The sequence below is a fragment of the Mustela nivalis genome (genome assembly GCF_964662115.1).
Source record: "Mustela nivalis genome assembly, chromosome: 7".
Taxonomy (NCBI): Eukaryota; Metazoa; Chordata; class Mammalia; order Carnivora; family Mustelidae; genus Mustela; species Mustela nivalis.
This window is the reverse complement of record NC_139026.1, coordinates 58,194,096-58,216,713: the sequence shown is the minus strand read 5'-3', so window position 1 is coordinate 58,216,713 and position 22,618 is coordinate 58,194,096. Positions and strand designations below refer to the sequence as shown.

General features: G+C 37.0%; 1 protein-coding gene across 1 annotated transcript in view; it reads left to right on the top strand.

The window, feature by feature from the left end:
- SLC15A5 (solute carrier family 15 member 5) overlaps positions 1–22,618 on the top strand; it is a gene marked incomplete at both ends in the record, with an annotated part of 79,176 nt that overhangs the window by 19,773 nt on the left and 36,785 nt on the right. Inside the window, 3 exons of the mRNA XM_082742395.1 lie at positions 5,030–5,250; positions 9,331–9,517; positions 22,054–22,242. Of these exons, the coding sequence (XP_082598521.1) occupies positions 5,030–5,250; positions 9,331–9,517; positions 22,054–22,242 (597 nt within the window). The remainder of the gene's footprint in view (positions 1–5,029; positions 5,251–9,330; positions 9,518–22,053; positions 22,243–22,618) is intronic.

Below are 22,618 nucleotides of genomic sequence, written 5' to 3'. Positions count from 1 at the left end.
CAAGATGCCACCTTCATTGTACACAGACACTTGCATTTCTGGAGCTGTTCCTTGGTTAGTCTATTAATCTATCTTTTCTAACTCTGACCTTAATTTCTCATATATTTTCTTTTTACTACTACCACTGTTTCTACTACTTCTCTATACAACTACTACCATTAAGAGTGATGTGATGAGCTGTATTTTTACCAGTTGAGGGTCTTCACCAATGTTACCTCATTTTCACCCCCAGCCTGTGAAGTAGGTAGGAAGGGTACCTTGTATCCTTTTATAGCTCGGGCTCCATATGCTTTGCTCTGCTTCTCCGGCAACTTCAGCATATCATTTATGATGTTTTTTTAAATTTAAATTAGAGTTAGTTAACATACAGTGTAACATTCTCTTCCAGAGTAGAATACAGTGCTTCATCACTTACATACAGCACCCAGTGTGGAGCTCATTTTATTATAGCACATTCGGAAGTATGGAAAATTTCATCCATAGGAACATCTGCCTCTATTTCTCAGAGCTCTGTGGTATGTGGATCACAGCTAAGCAGTACACTTCTTCCTGGCAATCTGTGGAATGGGTTCAATATGCAGAAAGTTCTATAAGCGTTGGTCTTTGTCAGCCCCACAGAGCAAAAAAGAGAAAATTGTAAAGCATAAAATTTCATGGAAAGACAAGTTTAGTCATTTCTGGAGTGTGTAATTAGCAAGTAATTCCAGGGTTTTGTGAATATAAATTCATAATTTATCTATATAAATTATTTCCTATTTAAGAATATATTTATCTGAATAAAGAGATACAATTCTTCATGTAATACAGACATATATAAGCTACTGTTCACCACCAACCTATTGTAGCCCTTATGTTACATATTTAAATATATGATGAAGTAAACTTTCTTTGGAAATTCATGAGAAAGAATTTTATAATTGTAATTAAAAGTATAATAGAAAATGTTCTGGAGTCTTTTACTCTACACAATACTCCATAAACGGAATACTTCACAGTTTTCAGTTTTTGTTTTGTTTTCTATTTCCAAGTAATAAGATCACCCAACTACAATGAAGTAAAATGCTGTCTTCCCTCTAGCCAAGTATATAATCCTTATTTTGGCTTCTTCCTCTCTGATGACTAAATTGGAAATTCCTCAAAGCTGTAATTCAAAGCCATAGGTGACCTTAAAGAAATGATTTTTTATATGCTACCTTTTATTTTAAGGTAACTTTTCAAATGTGGACCATGCATTCCATTATGTTTAGCTGTCAAGCACGGCCTTCATTTGCATTTCTTCCCACTGCTATAATTTTGAGAACTGGCAGGTGACCAAAGAAGAAAAAATGTGCATCTACCATCTAGAGTGCAATGTAGGCTTTTTTTATTATAATTAAGTAGCATAGATATTCATGATTAGATCAAGGTCAGAGGAGCAGAACATCAGAGCCAAGGACTTAAAGGTACAAAGAATAGAAAAATTGCTTTCTAAAGTTTTTTTTTTTAATAGTAATAGCTACAATCTTTAAGTATTGCAATAAAACATTTAAAATAGCTCATCTGTTTCATTTTAAAATGTACACGCCTGGTGTGTTTGCCATCCACATTTAAACTAGAGCTTGAAGTCTCAGTTGCATTTTCATCCCTTTTTTTTTTTCAACTTCCCATTTCTGCTCCTGGTGCAGAAAAGCAATTTAAAAATCATAATGACAATAGATTTTTTAAAAAGTGAAGTCTACATGACACCCCAAATTATTTGTATGGAAGTCATGAATTTTCTATTAAGTCTAATGGATTAATCCACGGAGGTGGTGTGATGTTTAGAAGGAGATGTTTTCAACAGGGTACCAGGCCCCCAGCAAACTCCAAGCTCCTTACTTCAGCCCATGAAGTCGGATCCCTGACCAACTCTGGGACCTCACCTCCTTCCAATCTTCTAACTGAGGTACTGCCTCAAATTGACCTTTATGGATACCGAACCACTCTCAGATTCTTTTTTTTTTTTTTTTAAGATTTTTATTTTATTTTATTTGAAAGAGAGACAGAGACAGGGGGTATAAGCAGGGAAAGGGCAGAGGGAGAGAGACCAGCAGATCCCCTACTGAGCCAGGAGCCTGATCCGGGGCTCAATCCCAGCACCCTGAGATCATGACCTGAGCTGAAGTCAGATGCTTGAAAAATTGAACCACCCAAGTGTCCCTCAGCTTATTTCTACCCTGTGACATATCTGGCATATGCTTCCTCCATGTCTTTTGCCTATTTCCAGTCATTCGAACCACAGTTCAAATTTCAACTCTTTCTGCTGTCTCTATACTCTGTCCCATAATGGGTGTCTATCTTAGAAGTCCATTTTGCTTTCATCATTGAGCATGTCTTATATTTTTCTGCTAAAAAGTGTCTCCCCAAACACAAGGAAAACTCAGAAATTTGTGGGTCTTGTTCACTATTATTATTCTGAGGCTCAAAAAACCTTTGGCATATAGTAGGAACTTAGTATGCTGAATGAATGAAAGATTATATATTCACAATTGTTTGGAATCAATTATGTGCCCTCCCTATCCTAGCTAAAATTTTAGACCTCATTCATGCTCAATCATTTCTTGTTCTTAACCATTGTTTTTGTTGTTTCATATCACTCTATCAAATATAACTTTATTTGCTTAAATAAAATTCACTTTTCAAAATGTGTATTTAGTTGAAGCCAGTGCTACTCAAAGCCTTATCCATGGAGCACTGCTGATCAATTAACTGTTTGTTATTGGTATGCAACAAAATAAATACAGACACTGAGAGAAAACATGTAGAAACATTTACTGAAAGTTAGATTCTATGTCTGTTGAATCTAATAATAAAAATATCAGGACTTACATTATTTATGTCTTTGTTTTATTTTATTCTTTAGGTATTATGTTTTATGATTATTTTAAAAATGTATTGACCATAATGGTTCAAACTTTTTTTAAAAATTTTTTAACACAGCTAGTTTAAGAAGCAATAATCCAAACAATTCCTCCTTAGAAAGAATATGATAAAGATATTTAAATATTTATTAAGTTTGCAGGTATCACTTTACCATGCATTAAGAGCAGATGACAATTCACCTTGCAACAAATGGTGATTCACTCAAACAAAAACAGAATGATGGGTTCAAAACATATATTCAACATAGACACCTGAATTTAAAGAAAGAGAGGGGAAATTGGGGAGAATATCTTTGGAAATAGTCTTTCATCCTATGAATAGTCATCATTTCATCATAAAGCCTATTCAAAAGCATAGAGTAAGTTGGATTAATGCCAATAATAACCCTCCATCTACACAGCACTGTTTTGCAAAAGTTGAGCAGAGAACAGACTGATGAGCAACAGAGACAAGTTCATAAAGAAATGTCAGGAAGTTAAGCCTCCTAGCCCAGACCTGTTCAAATTCAGTTTCCAGACTGTTCATCAAGGCATTCTCAGTTCTCATTTCACTAAAGTCTTAAGTAAACTAATTGAAATAGCTAGGAAAGTCTCGTAATAGAGCAGTTCCTCCTGCAATAATAAAAAGATGTCCCTCTTCTTTCCTAAGAGACACAACCACTCACTGGGGCTTCTTTTCCCTTGGTGTTCTTAGTCCCTGGGCTTTCCTCTGTGTTCTGGCAATAGTGACTAAGAAGAAGCAATAGTGACCACAGGTATGAGCCCATAGGAGATGCAATTATTTCAACATACTTCCACTTGACCTCAACATACTTCACAGAGGCCGCCAAAGAGCCACTGCTATAATCATTCTTGGTCACTACCAATTTGGGCTGGATTTGATTCAGTGACTTAGGGGTGAAAGGTTCCATATTCAATTACCAGGCCCCCAGCTTCTTCAATTAATCAAAGGCTGACATAATAGGTCTATTACAACTCTTAAAAGAGATCAAATCAATATAATCACTCTATAACCATAAAAAGAAATATTAATAAATATTCTTTATTTAAATATAAAAACCAATGCTTGACCACATTTATATGAATTTGTTAGAATGTATTTCACGTGGAATTTTATTATGGGAAATTTGAACATAAGCAAAATGACCATCAAACTATACTTTGAATTTCTATAGTGACCTTCCTTGGAGAAACTCAAACATTTTTACATTTATTATACCGTTTATCCTGCAACCATGGCTTGGTGTCTATGTAATTTGCAGAAGGACTTCTTTGGTCGAAAAAGTACTATGAAAAATTGTAACAATTATGGTGGCACAGCTGAACTGCTAACTCAAAGGGGGGGAAGTGTCACTTATCTGTCATTGTATCAGGAAGTCCTAATGGAGTCAAAGAAAAGGTGGTATCTGAAAGATCATGAAAGAAGCAACAGTGAGGTTGCAAATCACAAGCAGTAAGTGACTGCTAACATCTTAGGCAATAAAATGCTTTGGGTGCTGAAGTGACAGCTATATAAACCCAGAGGAAACTACTGGAAAAGTCAAAAGCCAGCTAATCCAATCTGAACTTTTAGTGATGCTATCAACATGTATAAAGTCATTTGAAGAGTTCAAAGTTTAACCTTACATCTGAAATTCAAGGATAACGTCAAAGCAGAGAATACATTTCACTTCATCTCCATGTCAAAATAAGAAACCACTCTCCACCTGACAAGTGAGGATTATTGATATAACCATTTATATTAAGAACTAGTCCTAGTCCTTTGTGTTAAGACTGTAAAAGAAAGTTTTGGTTGTCTCACTCATTAATGAGTTAGACTTCTAAGAGATTGTGGAATTTCTTACTTTGGTGTTTTATTTTGTCACCTTTCTTCCTTTTTTAATATGTTTCCATTGATCTTACCTTTTTCATTTTTTACATTAGCTGTCAGCCATCACCTTGGGCTGGTCACCAGGATGCCAGAACCCTTGTCAGGAGCATGTTCCTTTGAATTCAACCCCTTGGGTGCTAAAACCTTCTCAGTCACTTTACTGCCCTTCATCCTGGCAATTGTCATCTTTCTGATGGACGTCCTGGAAAATTGAAGAACAATTCCTTTACTAATACATAATATCTCAAATTACTTGCAGGTTGTTCCCTCCTGACAACCTTTGGGGTGTTTATTAATGCTCTGAAAATATGCTGTCTGCGCTATTGCCATCTTGCTGGAGATGTGACAAGCTGGTTAGACCATGCCAAGAAAAAAAATGGCGGTTGCTACAGTGAGCTCCACGTGGAAGATACAAAATTTTTCTTCACCCTTCTCCCTCTCTTCATTTCTCAGCTCCTTTACAGAATATGCATTATGCAGGTAAGGAAGGTAGTGAGTACTATCCCATGATAGTAAAGTGATTGTATGTGAGCATTACAAGTTAAATATTTATTTTCACCCCATCAAACTCTTCTCATACACTTTGTCAGGGAGTTATCCTATAAATGCTTCTCAACATTACAGGCTCTAATTTCAAGAGACAAGAGGGGTCAGGCAGAGAGAGGCATACCTGAGGAGAACCTAGTATGCTGTTTCTCTTGTAAAACTGGAAATGTCTTTCAGAAGATGCAGACGATATTTCAGAATGCATAGTCACAAGGCATTAGAGCAATGCACGAAAATATGCAATCTGTGGGCGATTACCCAACCTTTCCTTCCTCCTTCATTAAACCTTTAAAATCTAGTACTAACACGTAGTTAACATGACTGATTTAAGTACCACCTCCCCTGTACTGAAGTATATGTTCTAATGAGCAAAAGATTATTTCCCCACCCACCCTTAGTTCCTTGGTGAATCTGTCCCTGTGCTGTAGAGAAATTAGAGGGAAAACAGCAAGTCCAAAGTACCTTTTAAAACATATGTGATTAAAGAGCAATTTTAATATGATAATGTTCAAAGACAAACTTACAAAGAAATACAAGTGACTATAAAGACTTTGAAGAAATTCAGGACTATATTTGCTGCTAACTTGGAAATTAGATGGTTAATGAATGAGGTAGATTTATAAATCTCAGAGCAGCAGAGCTGAAAAAGAAACTTAGAGATTAATTTACTCAACTACTTCATTTGTTGAAGAGGAAACTGAGGCTAGAAAAATTAAGTGATTCTGGAAGGACAGCTAAGTCACACCGTTAATAATAGCAAGAGGGAAGGCAAATCTACCTGCTGACTCTTAGGACAATGCTTGCTCTAATTGGCCAGGGGTCAGCAAATTACTGCCTGCAGGCCAAATCCAGCTTGCTGGTTTTTTGTTTTGTTTTGTTTTGTTTGCATTTCCTACCAGATAAAAAAGTTTAAAAATTTTTATATACTTGAAAAAAATCAAAAGAAAAAATATTTTATGACATACGAAAATCATATCAAATTCAAAATTCAGGACCAATAAATAAAGTTTTATTGGAACATATCCATTCTTGTTTATTTGTCATACTGTTTCCTGGTGCATGAAAACAGCAGGCTTGAGTGTTTGCAATAGAATCAGTATGTGGAAATATTTTCTATCTGGCCCTCTGCAAAAAAGTTTGCCAAGAACCCTTGCTGTAAACGTCGCACGAAAACAAGGTTAATCTGGCAGATTCAACTTCTTTCCTGACTGCACTATAGCAGCCAGCACAAAAACACAAAAATATTACCTGTATATATAATCTTTAATATCATAAGGAACATCTTAAAAGGGCAAAATTAATAGTAAGTATAAAATTACTAAGTAGTCCATAGCTAGCCTCGAACCTTCTGTGAAAAAAGCACAAATTCCTGACTCTTTATTTTCGTAATGCAGTGACACTTACTATTTGTTTTGACTAAATTTCTCTTCTGAAAACTGTCATAAATTTTTTAATTTGACATAAATTACCATAAATTCCAATAGACTGAATTTTAACTATCTCACCAACTCTAGATGCCCAGGTATTGCAAAGAACAAAAATTGTTATTCATTGATCACCTATATGGTCATAACTCCTAAAAGATGACTTCACCGTATCTAATTTAATCCCCACAGCAAGCTTACAGTGGTTGTTATTCTGATCCTAAATATGCGTCTCAGAGACATGCAGGATTCTGTAATTTGCTTGCAGGCACCCCACTAATATATGGCATCCCAATTTAGTGCTGGTATAAACACCCAGAGTTTACTACCCACAATGTCTCTCTTGCAACCGGGTTAAAAATCCCTGATACAGACCTATAGGCTCCAAAATTATGCACAGTAATGTTGTGCCAGACAATCCCCCCCCCCCAAAAAAAAAGTTTAGAATGTGCTTCTCAAGAGAGGTAGAAGAAACCTCCAATGGGATAGGCTGAAAGTAGATTTTTACCTTCAGATGAAATACTCACCAGCATAAAGGCGATCAAAGTACCAAGAATAAAACATCCTTGAATTCCGTATTTTAAATTTAGTAGCCTTTATTGACCTTCAGTTCCAAGACATACATTTAAAATATGTTGATATTAAGGCTGATGATGTTACCATTTGACATTACTGGCCACTCAAAGGTGAAAATGAATCTCTATTGACAGCAATTATTTCTGAATACTCAGAGGCTTGTATGAAATAAAAGTATTTAAAATTTTAAAAGGGGATGATTTCAGAACTTGAGGCAGAAGCAGAAATGATTTCAAGCTTTCAAGACACTAGAGCCTTTTCTTAGATTAGGCAATATATTAATATTGCTTCACTAAAGATTAATAGTACATTCGCCACATTATTAAGTTAACAGGTTTCTGTGTCTGTGATTCATGCCGATAATAACTTTATTCCTATTAACAATAATTCTCATTTGAAATCAGTAACAGAAACTTCCAGGTTCTGCTGGGAGCCTTTCAGTCTTCGAGCAGATCTGCTGCCAGCACTCTTTTTTAAAAGCATCACTCATTTTCCTCTGATTGGGGGATATGTGCTTAATAATTTTACTGAAGTGAGGCAGAACTAGATAATGTTCCCTTCAGTCTTGCTATCTGCCCCCAGCAAAGCAATCCTTGTTTATAATCCTAAAGGTCACATTGAAGACTGGAAGATGAATTATCACCAAGACACATTTTGGACAGATAGAGAGAATGTCTGTGAAAATGTGGTCTTTCCCTGGGTTTAGGTAGTTAACATAGCAAGAGGCTCATTTTACAAGCGATGGGTTCATTAACTGCTGTGCTTATGACTCAGACCCTTCTTATACCCTCTCCAATTGTACGATTGACAGCAGAGGAGTCGGTGAAAATACTCGAACAGGAAGTGATCATCTGGATGTTTGAGGTGGGCAGCTCTCCCAGTATGGTAATAAGGCACAAATCCTATCGTAGTTCACGCACAGTGAACTACGGACAAGACTCAGGTTGACTTAGCAGTTTTGTGCTCCACTGGGAATTAGAGAAGTACTAGGCTCTCTGACTGATAATCACGAGTGACTGCAACCACATTCACATATAGAAAAGCAAGTAGGTGCCCTCTTTCTTGTGACCCTGTGCTTTTTAACAAGAGGTTTGGAATACCTGAAGAGTCTCCAAGTTCAGGTTATGCTTTTAGTTAGGATTAGAGTTATTTTAAAAATGAAGAAATTCTGACACTACACTGAGGATTTGGGATGTGGTAGAGGTCTTCTTTGTTTGGGCTTTTTGGTTTTGGGGGGATTCTGTTTGCTTTTCATTTCTTATCTGTTAGTTTATTATGCAAACCTTTTGCACACAGCTTCCTCTGTGGTCCACTAATGTCACACACTGAGTTTAAAATGAGGTATAAACACAAGTGTATTTTGTTTCTCTTTTTTCAATTACTTGGGTCATTTCAGAAGTGAAGCCCATCCAATGAGCCAACAAAGACAGCCTCGGACAAGTATCGTGTTTCTACCCTGGGCCCCTCTTCTTAGTAAAAATCTTTCTTATCTATTTTGCCATCACATTAGATGCCATACGAAGGATTTCTTTCTTGCCCCCAATTTTTTTTCATCGGGGTAAAAACAAACATCCTTAATACCTTCAACTGGTTTTTAATTTAGGAATTGATTCAATTAATTAATTAATTAATTCAGGAAAATTAAATTTAATTGATTTGAATTTAATTAATTAATTCAGGAAAAAGTCTGTTTGCTTATACACAAAGCTGTATTTTTTCAGTAAGTTATTTGACTTCTTAGGTGTCAACCTAAGCACAAAATGATGGCCACCTTTACTTTGCATAGGAAGACACAAGATTCCTCCATAAAGAATCAGTAGTATTGTCGATAGACTCCACGGAGACAATACTGCCCTGTGCCAGCTCATAACTGGGACGTGGAGGATCAGAGGAACATTCTGTTCATCTGTCACAGACAGAGCCCTTGCAAAGGGCAAGGCATCTCCTGCAAGATGCTTCCTCCAGAGTTAAACCACACTCTTAATGCCTGGCTGCTTTCCCCCCTCAACTACAGATTCCTTCAGGCTATTATGTGCAGACCATGAATTCTAACAGGAATTTGGATGGATCTATTCTGCCAGTTGCAGTAATGAATGTCGTCAGCACCCTGCCATTATTAATTCTGGCGCCTTGTATGGAGTATTTGAGCACCTTCCTCTTTCCCTCGAAGAGAGATGGATCATTTCTGTGGCCATGCATTAGTAAGTACAACTTAGCATCTCAAGTGAACTGTTTGCAACTTTTTGCAATAAAAAAAAACACTCTGCTAAGATCTAAGCTAGCTATATTTTCTGGAGTAGAGACCCATTTTGACAAGTTGGGAAGAAAATGACTTTGAGAGGAAGAACATCCAGCTCCTCGAGTCTTGATGCAGACACGAGTGGCCCATTTTCTTCCTACCTTCGATGCTTCCTCAGAGGACGCAGCTGATATAAAGACCCAGTGAAATTTCCAGTGCTACCAAATGGCCTATCTTTCCTCAAGGGAAGTGGTCCTTACTCCCAAGACAATGCTGAATATGTTCTTGAAAATTAACACAGGTTAGGGCATCTGGGTGGCTCTGTTGGTTTAGCATCTCCCTCCGGCTCAGGTCATGATCCACGGGTCCTGGGATTGAGCCCCGTGTCAGGCTCCCTGCCCAACCAGGAGTCTGCTGCTCCCTCTGCCCCTCTACCAGCACTGTGCTCGTGCTCTCTCTCTGTCTGAAATAAAATCTTTATTAAAAAAAAATTAACACAGGTTAATGAACCCCCAAAATAATGCCTGACTATACTTGAGAGGTATTAACTTCTGAACCAGTAGTACATTTACTAAACATTAGTACTGTGATTCAGTCCCTACATTATACTTATTCATACAGTAAGGTACATAGCAATAATTTTCAAGCATTTTTTTCCAGCTTTATTGATCTTCCAGCTTAATTAATGCTTAACATTGTGGAAATCTGAGGTGTACGATGTGACAATTTGATACAAGTATACATTGCAAAGTGTCACCACATTAAGGTTGGTTAGCACATCCTCAACCTCATGTAATTGGGGCTTTCTTGTTACGGTAAGAACACTAAAACTCTACTTTCATTGTTGAGGGGGGAAAAATTAGGTCACCTTACTCAGAACACAGGCAATAGACCATAAAATAAAATTTCTCCAGTTGCAATGGCAGAGAAGGAGTTGAATCCCATTCTGACTATACTCTGCCTCAGCCGGGCAGAGATCCCTCAGACACCACCATGGACCAGGGGACAAGTACTGGTACAGCCAAACCAGGCTCAACCCAATAATCAGAGATCTGGGCCTTAGCCTCTGCTCTGCCACTGAGCTGCTGCTGCATGACCTTGAAAAGCCACCTAACCTTCCTCATCTTCTAGTTCCCTTATTTCTTTCACTGAGGGGCATACCCTCAATCAATTTGGGGTCCCTCTATTCTGGAAGACTTTCAAAAGCATGCCGGATGACGTCAGTGCATGGAACATGGTCCAGACACGTGGTGAAAGCTCTATTATATTAATGAGTATTGAGCCATCATGTGTAGGACACAGGTCTAATTGGTAAGCATAAACAGGAAGCAAAGGGAATTTGAAACACTTAAGAAATAGCATATAATGATAAACTAATGTCTTATGGTCTGCATGAGAAATAACTCTGTTGAAATAAGATCAGGCATCTAGAAGATTCTCTCCTCTTGGTTAACCTGGTCTTATTCTTAATTCCTCCTTTTCAGAGATGAGCAGAGACCATACTGCCTTTTAGTAACCTGTTATTGTAGTTTTTTGGTTGTTTCTTTGTAGAAGTTATTTTTAGGGAGCATGCTTCTCGTTATTTACCAAAGCCATCAACCAGATCACCTCTGATCACCTCACAGGGTTGATCTGTTTTTGGAAAGAACTCAAAGTGACTAAACTTACCTCAGTGCATGTTGTTATCTCCAGTGATAGATGCCTTTAGCAAATAACATTTTTGATTGAGTTCTTAAGCCACTAACCCTAACTTTATTTATCGTAATTGGTTTAGGTAACTGTAAATCTTACTAGGTTTTGATAATCCTTAAGTCTTAAAAAGTGCTTTTTGGTCTGCCAATGTAGAAATTCTAAAACCAGTATTTAGTGAATGCCCAACACTTGGAATAAACAAAAAGCAAGGCATATTACATGCCCTCAGCAAGCACACTATTTTTTAAAAGATTTTATTTATTTGTTTATTTGAAAGAAAGAGAGAGAGATTGAGCATACATGTGGGGAGGAGCAGAGGAAAAAGGAGAGAATCTCATCCAGGCTCTGTGCTGAGTGTGAGCCCAATGCAGGGTTCAGTCTCATGACCCTGAGACCATAACCCGAGCTGAAATCCAGAATTGAAGCTTAACTAACTGAGCCACCCAGGCGCCCCCAGCAAGCATACTATTAAAACATAATAAATGAAGGACAAAATGGAAGTAATTGATAATGCAAAATGCCAAAAACTTCAGCAGTCTTGTACAGTATAATGGAAATCCAATGTGGGCTCCCAAATTATGCTTAATCACTAAATTTTTAAAAAATTGGTTCTTTTTAGGAAAATATGCTATAAAGAGTGACTGAAAGTACTACATTAGAAGTCTTTCCTGAGAATAAGGTACCTTAAATTCATTTTAAATATGAGCAACTCTCTCTTGGACAATTCTCCACTCTTACATATTTAAAATCCTTTCTATTCTTTAAAAGAGATATGTTTTTTTATGGATGGAAGAAAGTTAGGCAGAGTTACCTAACATATCTCATATATATGAACTAAATATTCCCCTTCAAGATTGGTAACAGACTTGTTGGACAGGAAAAAGGAAAAACTAGACTCATTTAAAAAAAAAAAAAAAACTGAGCTATGTTCCTCTGAGTACAGAATACTGAATTCAGTTGTGTCTAAGCCAGACTCCATTCATTTGTTCATTTACATACTTGTTCATTTATTTGCATAATATTTTGCTATGGGAGTATAAAAAAAAGTGTGATGATATGCATCTTTTAAAACTAGATGTTTGCTTCACTTCTTCATATTCCACTTATGATTATGGAAGATTAACAAGTTTTATCAGGACATACAAGCACAAACTTCAGGTAATTTTTTGGTAGTAATTTACATAACTGAATTAGTCCAATATTAAAATCTCCTTTCACTTTGAACCCAAATGCCCTGAAAATGTGAGAGAAATATATAAGTACATAAATTCATAAATTGTGAACAAATATTTATGAGTTCCTAATTTGAACCTAGGTGCCTTCTTATACATAGCCCATTTAGCCTTATCATAAACTGTCATTTAATAGGTCAAGGGTCTAAAAGAGAGTATGTGTCATTTGAATCAGGTGTTCCCATTCTCAGGCCATTGCAGCAGTATTATTATTATTATTATTATTATTATTCCACTTACCAGCTATAAGTGTTAGATGATAGCAGGTAAATAAAATATTGTTAATTTGGAATCCCTACTGTTATTTCTTTTATTATTTAAGATTGTATTTATTTACTTGGGACAGAATGAGAGAGAGAGCACAGAGGGAAAGGAAGAAGCACACTCCCCCCTGAGCAGAGTCCATTGCAGGGTTCAATGCGGGGCTGGATCCCAGGACCCAAAGTTCATGACCTGAGCCAAAGGTAGATGCTTAAGTGACTGAGCCACCAAGGTGCCCCCTTCCTACTATTCCTTCCTCTTCCTTCCCCTTCCTTCCTTCTTTCCTTCCTTCCTTTTGAAATATTTTATTTATTTATTTGAGAGAGAGAAAGAGTGAGAGAAAGACCAAGAGCCAGGTGAGGGACAGAGGAAGAAGCAGACTCTCCGTTAGGCAGGGAGCCCCATGTGGGACTAGATCCTGGGACTCCAGGATCATGACCTGAGCCCAAAGACAGATGCTTAAGTGACAGAGCCACCCAGGAGCCCCCTTACTACCATTTCTAATTAAGGCTCTGCAATTAATGAAAAAAAATCCTTTCGTCACTACAACAGGCAGTTACTGCTTAGACACCCCCCCCCTTCCACATTCGTCATTCCTCTTCCAGGGACTATCATGTTTCAGGAGGCAGATGGTGCAGATGGTGCAGATGCCTAGTATTTGACATGGATAATCACAGCCCAGGCCAAGAGTGAGGGACGGGGAAATCTCACTGAATTGGTCAAACCAGAAATTTAATAAAGGAAAAAAGAAACTTACTTTTTCTGTCTAGCTCATAAACAATGCAATGAGAGAAGAGTTTCTGACTCAAGATATGGCAGTCTTGACTTTATCACCTAAAGAAATCAAAAAGCATATCACAGCACCAACTATAAAGAATCTCCAAACCTTCCAGAACTGTGAAAGGCAAAGGCTTGATAGGCTCAGAATTGTGTATCAAGACTGTATCTTCCTAACATTACATGTGAGCTGATTTATCTGTTTCAAAGTCAACCTTAATTCACCTAGAATCTAAAATCAGTGATATTGTGATTTATCCTCTGTCGTAATTGGACATACTTCGTTTTAGCCTTTTCCAGTTCAAAAATGTTTATAGTAAGAGTATTTCTTTTCCTCAGTGTTAATTAAAATCCTGCAGTATGTGGTATTTAGTAGTTAATGCTGACATACACAAGTATTAATCTGACTAAAATTAGCCTAATTAAGATTGTTATTAAGTCTTACATAAAGCAGAAGTGTATAACACAGTAGGTAGCAATTATCTTGGCTTTTAAATAACATTTAAATTGAAATGCGGATGAAGTATATTTAAATATCTCCCAGACCTTCCTCCTTAAAATAAAAGCTTGAAGATTCAAGTTTTAACCCCAAGTCCTTTACAATAAATTGACAACCAAGTGTTGGTCACTTTTTACATTACCAGTAACTGTCGTTGTTCTAATAATTGAGAGTAATAAAAGATTCCTTTCTGAGGGCGCCTGGGTGGTTAAGCAGCCAATTCTTGGTTTGGCTCAGATCATGATCTCATGGGACATCAGAATGAGCCCTGCCTGGGTCTCCACAACTCAGTGTGGAGTTTGCTTAAAGATTCTCTCCCTCTGCCCCTACCTCCACTTGTGTGCGCACTTTCTCTCTCTAATAAATAAATAACTTTTTTAAAAAAGTTCCTTTCTTGATTAGAGCCAAAGTGCTTGATATATTAAAAATTGAGTCAGCGGTCCAATCACCTTCATTGAAAATAGGATTATTTTAGGGTGCCCCAGTGGCTCAGGTAGTTAAGTGTCTGCTTTTGGCTCACGTCAGGCTCTCAGGGTACTGGGATGGAGCCCCACATCAGGCTCCTTGCTCAGCGGGGAGTCTGTTTCTGCCTCTCCCTCTGCTCCTCATCCTCACCCTGCTTGTGCTGTCTCTCTCTGTCAAATAAATAAATAAAAATTTGAAAAAAGAAAGAAAATGGGATTATGTTAACAAAACCAGTTTTTTTGTTATCACAGTTTTAGAACTGATACATTTTTCCAAAAAAATCACAGTGCACACCCACTGAAAATACCTGATCGAAGGAACTGTAAATACTAAAAGAGGAAATGTGTAAATATCCAGCCTGAATCATTCATTCCTTCAATTGTTCCTTTGTTTCGTAAAAGCACATAAGTGTTCTCAAGTTCTCATTTTTAAAGCGGACATCAACAATGGATTAAATTTGAGGTAAAGTAGACCAGCTAGTATGCCAACTGAAGCAATCATTGTATCTGCAAGATACACTTGTTTATCTGATCTCTATGTAAATGAGTTACCTGCTCTATATTTAGAAATTAAAACACCAACCGAAGCTGACTCTCCGGAAACGAATTCTGGTGGTCTACAGAGAAACAAAAGACTGGATAGGAATAGCTCAGTTCAAATATAGGAACACACCACTAATAGGAACAATAAAAGTAAAAAGTGTGCCATTCTAGTAGCGGGTAAGTAATACCTTCTGCAAAGGCAGCAGATACATCTGACAATAAAATCATAGCTGTCTCTGTGAGAGTGGTTTATGAACACCTGCGTGTTCTCATACGAGCAAATTTCCTATTCTGGGAATTGGCCAAAATCATGGATCATGGCTCAGTAGAATTTCATACGCACAGTTGTGTTACATATCAGAGACTCGTACATCAGACTACCCGTAAAAAAACCCATAGTTTTCTCAGTCAGTAAATTTAAGCAATAACTGAAGCATCTTAACATATCTATTTTTTAGGATTAGAGTTTGCTTCAGTATGAAGTGGCAATGCTTGAATAAATTCTGACTTTCCTTTATTTCATTGTGGTCTAATTTGGAAAATTATTACATGGCAGGATAATAGAATGAACTATAAGAGCTTGAAGACTCTTATGTTCTTGGCTACAACCACACAGCCAATATTAAAACATACATTATTTATCCAAATATAATATCTCCTTTGGAACCATGTGCTTTATCTTGTAAATACAGATCTGATAGGAGTTTAAAATGTATACATTCTGATAAACTGTGCTCTGCTTTGGACGAGTTATGATCTCATAGAAGTTAAGAATAAAAGCGGAATGGATTAAATTTAGGTTGGAATCAAACTTTGTTTTGAATTTTAAGAAAGTCATTTTTCACTAGCATCAGAGTGCAGTAGCAAATAAAAAGCAAATGTAGTTATCTAGATCCTTCTGGTAAAAATATGATTTGCCCTAAAATATCTGGGTAAATGAGTTAAATATTTGTGCTTCCCTTGAAATTGTCTGGAGAACCGTTTTTCATTGGATTTTGCAAGATTAGGTCTCATGGTGCTTTATGCTGCAATAGTACTTCTCAAGTTTAATGTGTACCAGGAATCTCTGAGGCTCCTTGTTTCAATGCAGATCTGAATTCAGTCCTTCTCTGGTGGCACTGGAGACTCTGCAGGTCTAGCAAGCTCCCAGGTGATACCTGGTCAGGGACTAACTACGCTTTGAGTATCGAGGACAGAGAAAGAGGCCATGAGACTGCTGTGTCATGTTTCATGCCTGTGAATAGGCAGCAGGAGTCCAGGAAAAATTGCCATTATTTCTTTACCGGTCAGAGCTACAATTCAGGAGTAGGCACTAAAAGCTGATGGCTAAGCCAGGGCCAAATCTGACCCACCATTTGTTTTCACACTGCCCCAGCAAATGAAGAATTATTTTCACAGATGAACATTGCTCTTGAGCCGAGGGTAAGAAGCAGTAACTTTAAATACCAGTTAAGGGAAATTCCATCACTTCCCCAAAAGAATTATTATCTTGAATTCCATCCATAAAAAATTTGTAGAAGCATATTCTATCTCTTGTTGCATAAATTACCTTCATATCTTCAAAATTTTGCCCTTTTGCCTCACAAACTCAAAAATGTTCATTATTGGGCTTTTACCCAAAAAAATTTCAGGTATCTTATCTAAGCTACTGCCTCTAATGCTATAAACTTTTCAGAATAAAATACAACCTTGTTTGCATAGTACAAGGTGATAACCAAAAAAAAAAAAGGAGGGGGTGCAGGGGTGGACATGATGTTTTTTGTCTAAATTAGCCTTAATTAGTTAGGATGGAGGGCATCATAGGAGACTCTCACAGAATTTGAATTTTAAAACAAGAAAGTTTGAAAACCTGTTCTACCTACCTCAACACTTTTGTTAGAGTTCATATGACTATCATGGACAATATAGTTTGTCCAATTTGTACAACTTAATTTTTACGTAATGTCTAAACATACCTTCATCAGTTTGTTGAGGCTGCCATAACAGAATACCACAGACTAAGTGGCTCAAACAACAGAAATTGTTTTCTCACAGTTTTGGGTGATATAAGCCCAAGGTCAAGGTGTGGGAAGACTAGGTTTTTCCTAAGGCTTTTCTTCTTGGCTTGCAGACCACCATCTTCTCGCTAGGTACCCTCATGGCTTTTCCTCTGTGTGTGCACAGACCTGGTGTCTTTCCCTCTTCTTCTAAGAACACTAGCCCTATTGGATTAGCGCTTCACCCTTCTGTCCTCTTTTAACCTTAATTACCTCTCTAAAACCTCTCTCTTCAAATAGTCACATTGGAAGTTAAGGCTTCAAGGCATTATTTTCAAGGAGCATAACTCGCTCAATAGCAACAGTATATGTATGTAGAAATTCATCTCTGAAATTAGGTTACATATTGTAATGGATTGGCAACTCTTTTTTCCTTTCTCAGTGATACATAAAAACATGTTTCTTCTTAGAGTTGAATTCATCTTAGATTCAGGAAACATGTTACGTTAGTAAACAAATAATGTTGAAAGCCTTTCAATAGTAAGTAATGGTCTCCAGCTCTGGCTTTCTCTGCCATCTGCCCAGAGGCAAATCATTTTCAAATTTTAGGTTTTGTTTATCTAATTCTACTAAATAATATGATTATAGAAATATTATTTAAATTGGCAATCAATCTCTTTCTCTCCCTCTCTCTCTCTCTCACATACACACACACACACACACTCTCTCTCTCTCTCATGGCAAAACCAAAGAATTTGATTCAATTTTCTCATATAAAAATTTATTTTCTGTACTTAAAAAGTATGTGCTTTTCTCAATTATTTAATTAAAAATTGTTTGTTTTTTAAGTTTCAAACTGCTCTACCAGTTTCACCGTACTATCACTAGCTTTGTCTCAGTGCTAAAATACATAAGGTCATCTACTAGGGGCTCCTCTGCTTCGGGAGATTTTAAAGACTTTTTGGGTCTTGACCATGTCCCTCTACCCTGGCTTAGTGGTGCTCTTTGTGTTAGCTCTCTAACAACCTCTTTTTCTTCCTTAACTTGCTTCCTCTTTCATTATCATTTATTTTTTTAGCAACTTCCTAAGAAAGGGCATATGAAAAGTATAAGTTTCCAAGAATTTATATAATTGAAAATCTTTTTACCCTTTTACTTGATTAATTGATTGTACATTGAATTCTAGGTTGACAATAATTTTTCATCATAATTTTGAAGCTATTGCTCTTATTGTGATCCACAGACTTGAAGGACGGTTCAAAAGCCCAGTCCCCTTCTTCTGCTCTTTTCTGTGTTTATGACATCTTTTCCTAGCTCGAGAACTCTTCCTATCAATGTTATTCTAAGATGCCATGTTATTGTGCCCTGGTAAATGTCTTTTCAACCACTGCACTATTCACGGGTACTCTCACTGTTCTCTCAATCAGAGAGATTTTCTTTTATTTTTAAAATATAATTTCCTCTCCTTCATTTTATCTGTATTTCAACACCTATTGATTAGAATAGGGGTTGGACCCTCTTAAAATAATCCAGATAAGTCTCGTTGAAAAATTTTTTGGGGGGAGAGAGAGAGAGAGAGCACACTTGAGCATAAGCGAGTTGAGGGGAGGGGCAGAGGAAGAGGAAGAGAGAAAATCCCAAGCAGGCTCCACCTACAGCATGGAGCCTGGATAGCACGACCCTCAGATGATGACTTGAGCCAAATCAAGAGTTGGTCACTTAACCAATTAAGCCACCCATGTGCCCCCAAATAAGTCTCTTAAAAAAAAAAAAAAAACAACTCTATTGAGGTATGATTGATCTACAAAATCTGTACATATTTAATGTACACAACTTGATGAGTTTGGATGCCTTTTATTGCTTCTTCTTGCCTAATTGTTCTGGCTAGGATTTCCAGTAATACACTGAATATCAGTGGTGAGTGTGGGCCAGTAAATGTTTCAGAAGAGCAAAGCAAATGCTCTAAGGTGAGAACGAATTTAAGATAGTCAAGAAAATTTGGCTGAAAATGGTCAAGAGAGGAGAAAGTAGCAAGCAATTAGAGTGAGAGGATAAGCACAGGCAAGATCATAAAGGCTGCGTTAAAGATTTGAGATTTCATCTTAATTGTATAAAAACCTATAGATGGAATTTAAGCAGGAGAGTAACATTGAATTTGCATTTATATAAGATCTCCCTGACTGTTAGGTGCTTAAGGGGGCACAGGTGCATAAGAGTGAAAACAGGAAGACCATTAAATATGTTATTGCACATAGCCTGGGTTAAAAATATTGACTTAGACTAGAATGACGGCAGTGGCTATGAAGTGAGGCAGGTTAATTCACAATAGATTTTGAAGTAGAATTTGGATAACTTAATAATATATTTGGAGATGAGGGAAAGACAGAGGATCCCAGATTTCTGCCTTGAGTAGGTAGAGGTACTGGAGGAGATGGGGAAGAGTGAATAGGAAGCAGGGAAAGATCAAAAGTTCTGTTTTGTGTCACCACCTCTTTGAAACCTTCCCTTAGAGATTACTTATCTTTCTGACCTTTCTTTCCATGGTTTTAGCTTTCGTCTTGACACCAAATGCAAAAATGTTTAAAAGCACTGCCTAGATGTTCTCTTCCCTCACTCCCCATCATTTTTTAAATTTCACCTGCCCTTAAATTTCCATTCCTTGCAGATGACTCATTAATCTTTATCTCTTCACTCAACCCACCTTCTGACCTACGATTCACATTTTCAATTGTTCTCTGAGCACTTTTCTTTAAATTCTCTTTGTGCCTCTACCTCAACTCAAAACCAAATTCATTTTCTCCCTGTCATGGATCTTCTTTATATTATCGGCACGACCATCTTTCCAGTCACCAAGACTTATACTCAACTTTGACATCTTCTTCCTCCTTGCTTTTGCTATGGTTTTATCAGTGGAATCTATTGCACCTCATGTTTCTATTCTCTATGTTTTCTGAAAGTGGGAGCCATGATGTAACTTAAGTCCCCGGTATACTTTATCAGGATTATTTTTTAACTTCCTAACTATCTTCCCACTTCCACTATGTATCCCATTCTATCAACCAGCACATAACCTTTAGAGTAGTCATCCCAAATGACATTTCTAATCATTTCACTTGTGTCTCAAATCTTCAGTGATTCCATTACCTTCAGAGCAATTTACAAATTCCTTAAAAATATATTAAATGCCTCTTATGATCTATCTTGTCCCCCGATCCCCAAATAACTTGTTTCTCACTATTCTGAAAATCTGTCTCATTTCCTTAAGAAGTACAACTCTGTACTTCTGCTCATGACAGTGATGCTGCCTTTACCTCTTCATATGGACTCCTTTCTTTTTTTTTTTTTTAAAGATTTTATTTATTTATTTGACAGACAGAGATCACAAGTAGGCAGAGAAGCAGGAAGAGAGAGAGAGAGGAAGAGAAGCAGGCTCCCCGCTGAGTGGAGAGCCCAATGTGGGGCTCGATCCCAGGACCCTGGGATCATGACCTGAGCCAAAGGCAGAAGCTTTAACCCACTGAGCCACCTAGGTGCCCCTACCTTCTTTCTTTAAAGCATAAAATTATTTCTCTCACCTCCCCAGCTATAAATAAGTTTTTCTTCTTAGATTCCCCAATAGAGTATAAGTCTGCAATGACTGAGAACAGATATTTTTTAATCTTCTATCTCCAACTGTGCCTAACATACTGCCTTGCATGGAACAGGAAGAGAGTAAATACTAAATTGAATTGACATATTAGCTCTTTTTCTGATGAGTCTATAATGTGCCAAGTAATCTAAGTCAGTGCAATTGTGTGATGAATGTGATCTTAAAAGTAGATAATGTTGAAACTCAAATTTTTTATATAAGCTGTTTAAAGAACCAAAATCTCGACCCCGCTAATGAATGAGCCTTCCTGGAACCAAATTTCAAATAAAAATAAAAAATTCCTCAAATTTTCTGTTATTCAGATCCCCCCCCTTTTTTTACACCTTCTATTTCTTAGAGACTCAGTAAAAAGCAGACCTTACAGATACATTTAAATACTGAGATACAATCAAAAAATTTACCTACCAGTTTCTCTATCAACCAAAACAAACACTAAGCTATTTAAACATTAGATTGATTTTTTTGAATTGAAAGCTTTGCCTTATCTGAAATTTTATGCAAGTTAGCAAAATGTGACTATCTCTAAATTTCAAGTAAATTCCATCTAGCTCAAGTTTGCATCTGCTCTAACAATGGGATTAAGTCCAGTAATATGAATGATAAATTGGGAAATGGAATGGTTGCAGTGGATATAAACTGTAACAAAATCATGGCAAAATCCCTACTCATTTTCAACCAAAATTTTCTAGATAATTCCTCAAGAATAAAAGAGAAAGAAGAGCAAGATGACTTTTTGAATAATTGCTTCCATTTATACTCTTTATCTAGCTAATTCGCCTTTACTATTTTTTTTTCTAAACAAAAGTTTCTAGTCCTTAATGCTCTACAAAGATCAGAGAAATGTCCAAAAACTGAGGACTAATAATGCAGATTATTTCAAACCATTTTTAAATGATTAAAACCTTGTGAAGAGATCACTCCATTTTAAATTTCCCCCAAACTATTTTTGACTCCTATAAATCTTAAAAAGTTATCAAAAATAATTTATCTGAGGACAAAAATTCAAAACTGTGGCTTTATCTTCAATAATTGCTCCCTATTGTTATCAAGAGTTGTTATAATAATACCAGTACAGTATCTTACTTAAATCTCAGAGTCACCCTACAAAGGTAAGCATTATTAACCCTATATTAAGAGCTGAGGAAAGTGATCACTAGGTTAACTAACTTTCCAGAGGCCCTCTAAGCAGTAAATCGGGAAATAGGGAGTCCGTGCAGTTGTTTCTTAGAGACCAGAGTCAAAGCAGCATAGTCAGATAACACAGTTAGCTTGCATCTGGGTAGTCTCAGGGCAAAAATTATTGAGCAAACATCTCTGAGTGTCAATGTGTAAAAATGCCATGGACTATTACACTGATTTGGGGCTCTTTTTTCTTTCTTTTTTCCTCTGCATTGTTTTCCTTAAGTCGCTGGAAATCTTTCTGCTGCATTGTCTGTGATGGTAGCTGGCTTCTTTGAAATACACAGAAAACACTTCCCTCCAGTGGAGCAGCCTCTTTCAGGCAAAGTCGTCACCGTTTCTTCCATGCCCTGTTTCCACCTGGCTCTTCAGTATGTTTTACTTGGAGTGGCTGAAACACTGGTCAGCCCAGCCTGTGAGTAATGATTTCATCACCTCATGTAAGAACACACCAAGTCTTTACACAGAACACATCACCTCAAGCGGTTGGCGACCTATTAACTCCCTAGAGATTTCCCACAATGCTTCAGAACAAGCCTATTTATCACCCTTATTTAAAAAAGCAAAAATGTTTAATTTCTCTTCATTCCTCTGCCAGATACAGAAAAATTATTAATTCTACCTGAATGTAGATGGAAAGAAAGATTTATGAACTTAGTTAAAGGCAGTAACTATTTGGTCAAATATACAACAGGAGGAGGAAAAAACTGCTAAAACCTAGAAGACCAGTGCAGTATACCCAGATAAAAGCTCTCCTGTCTTTCTTCTTCCGCCTCCTGCCTTCTCACTCA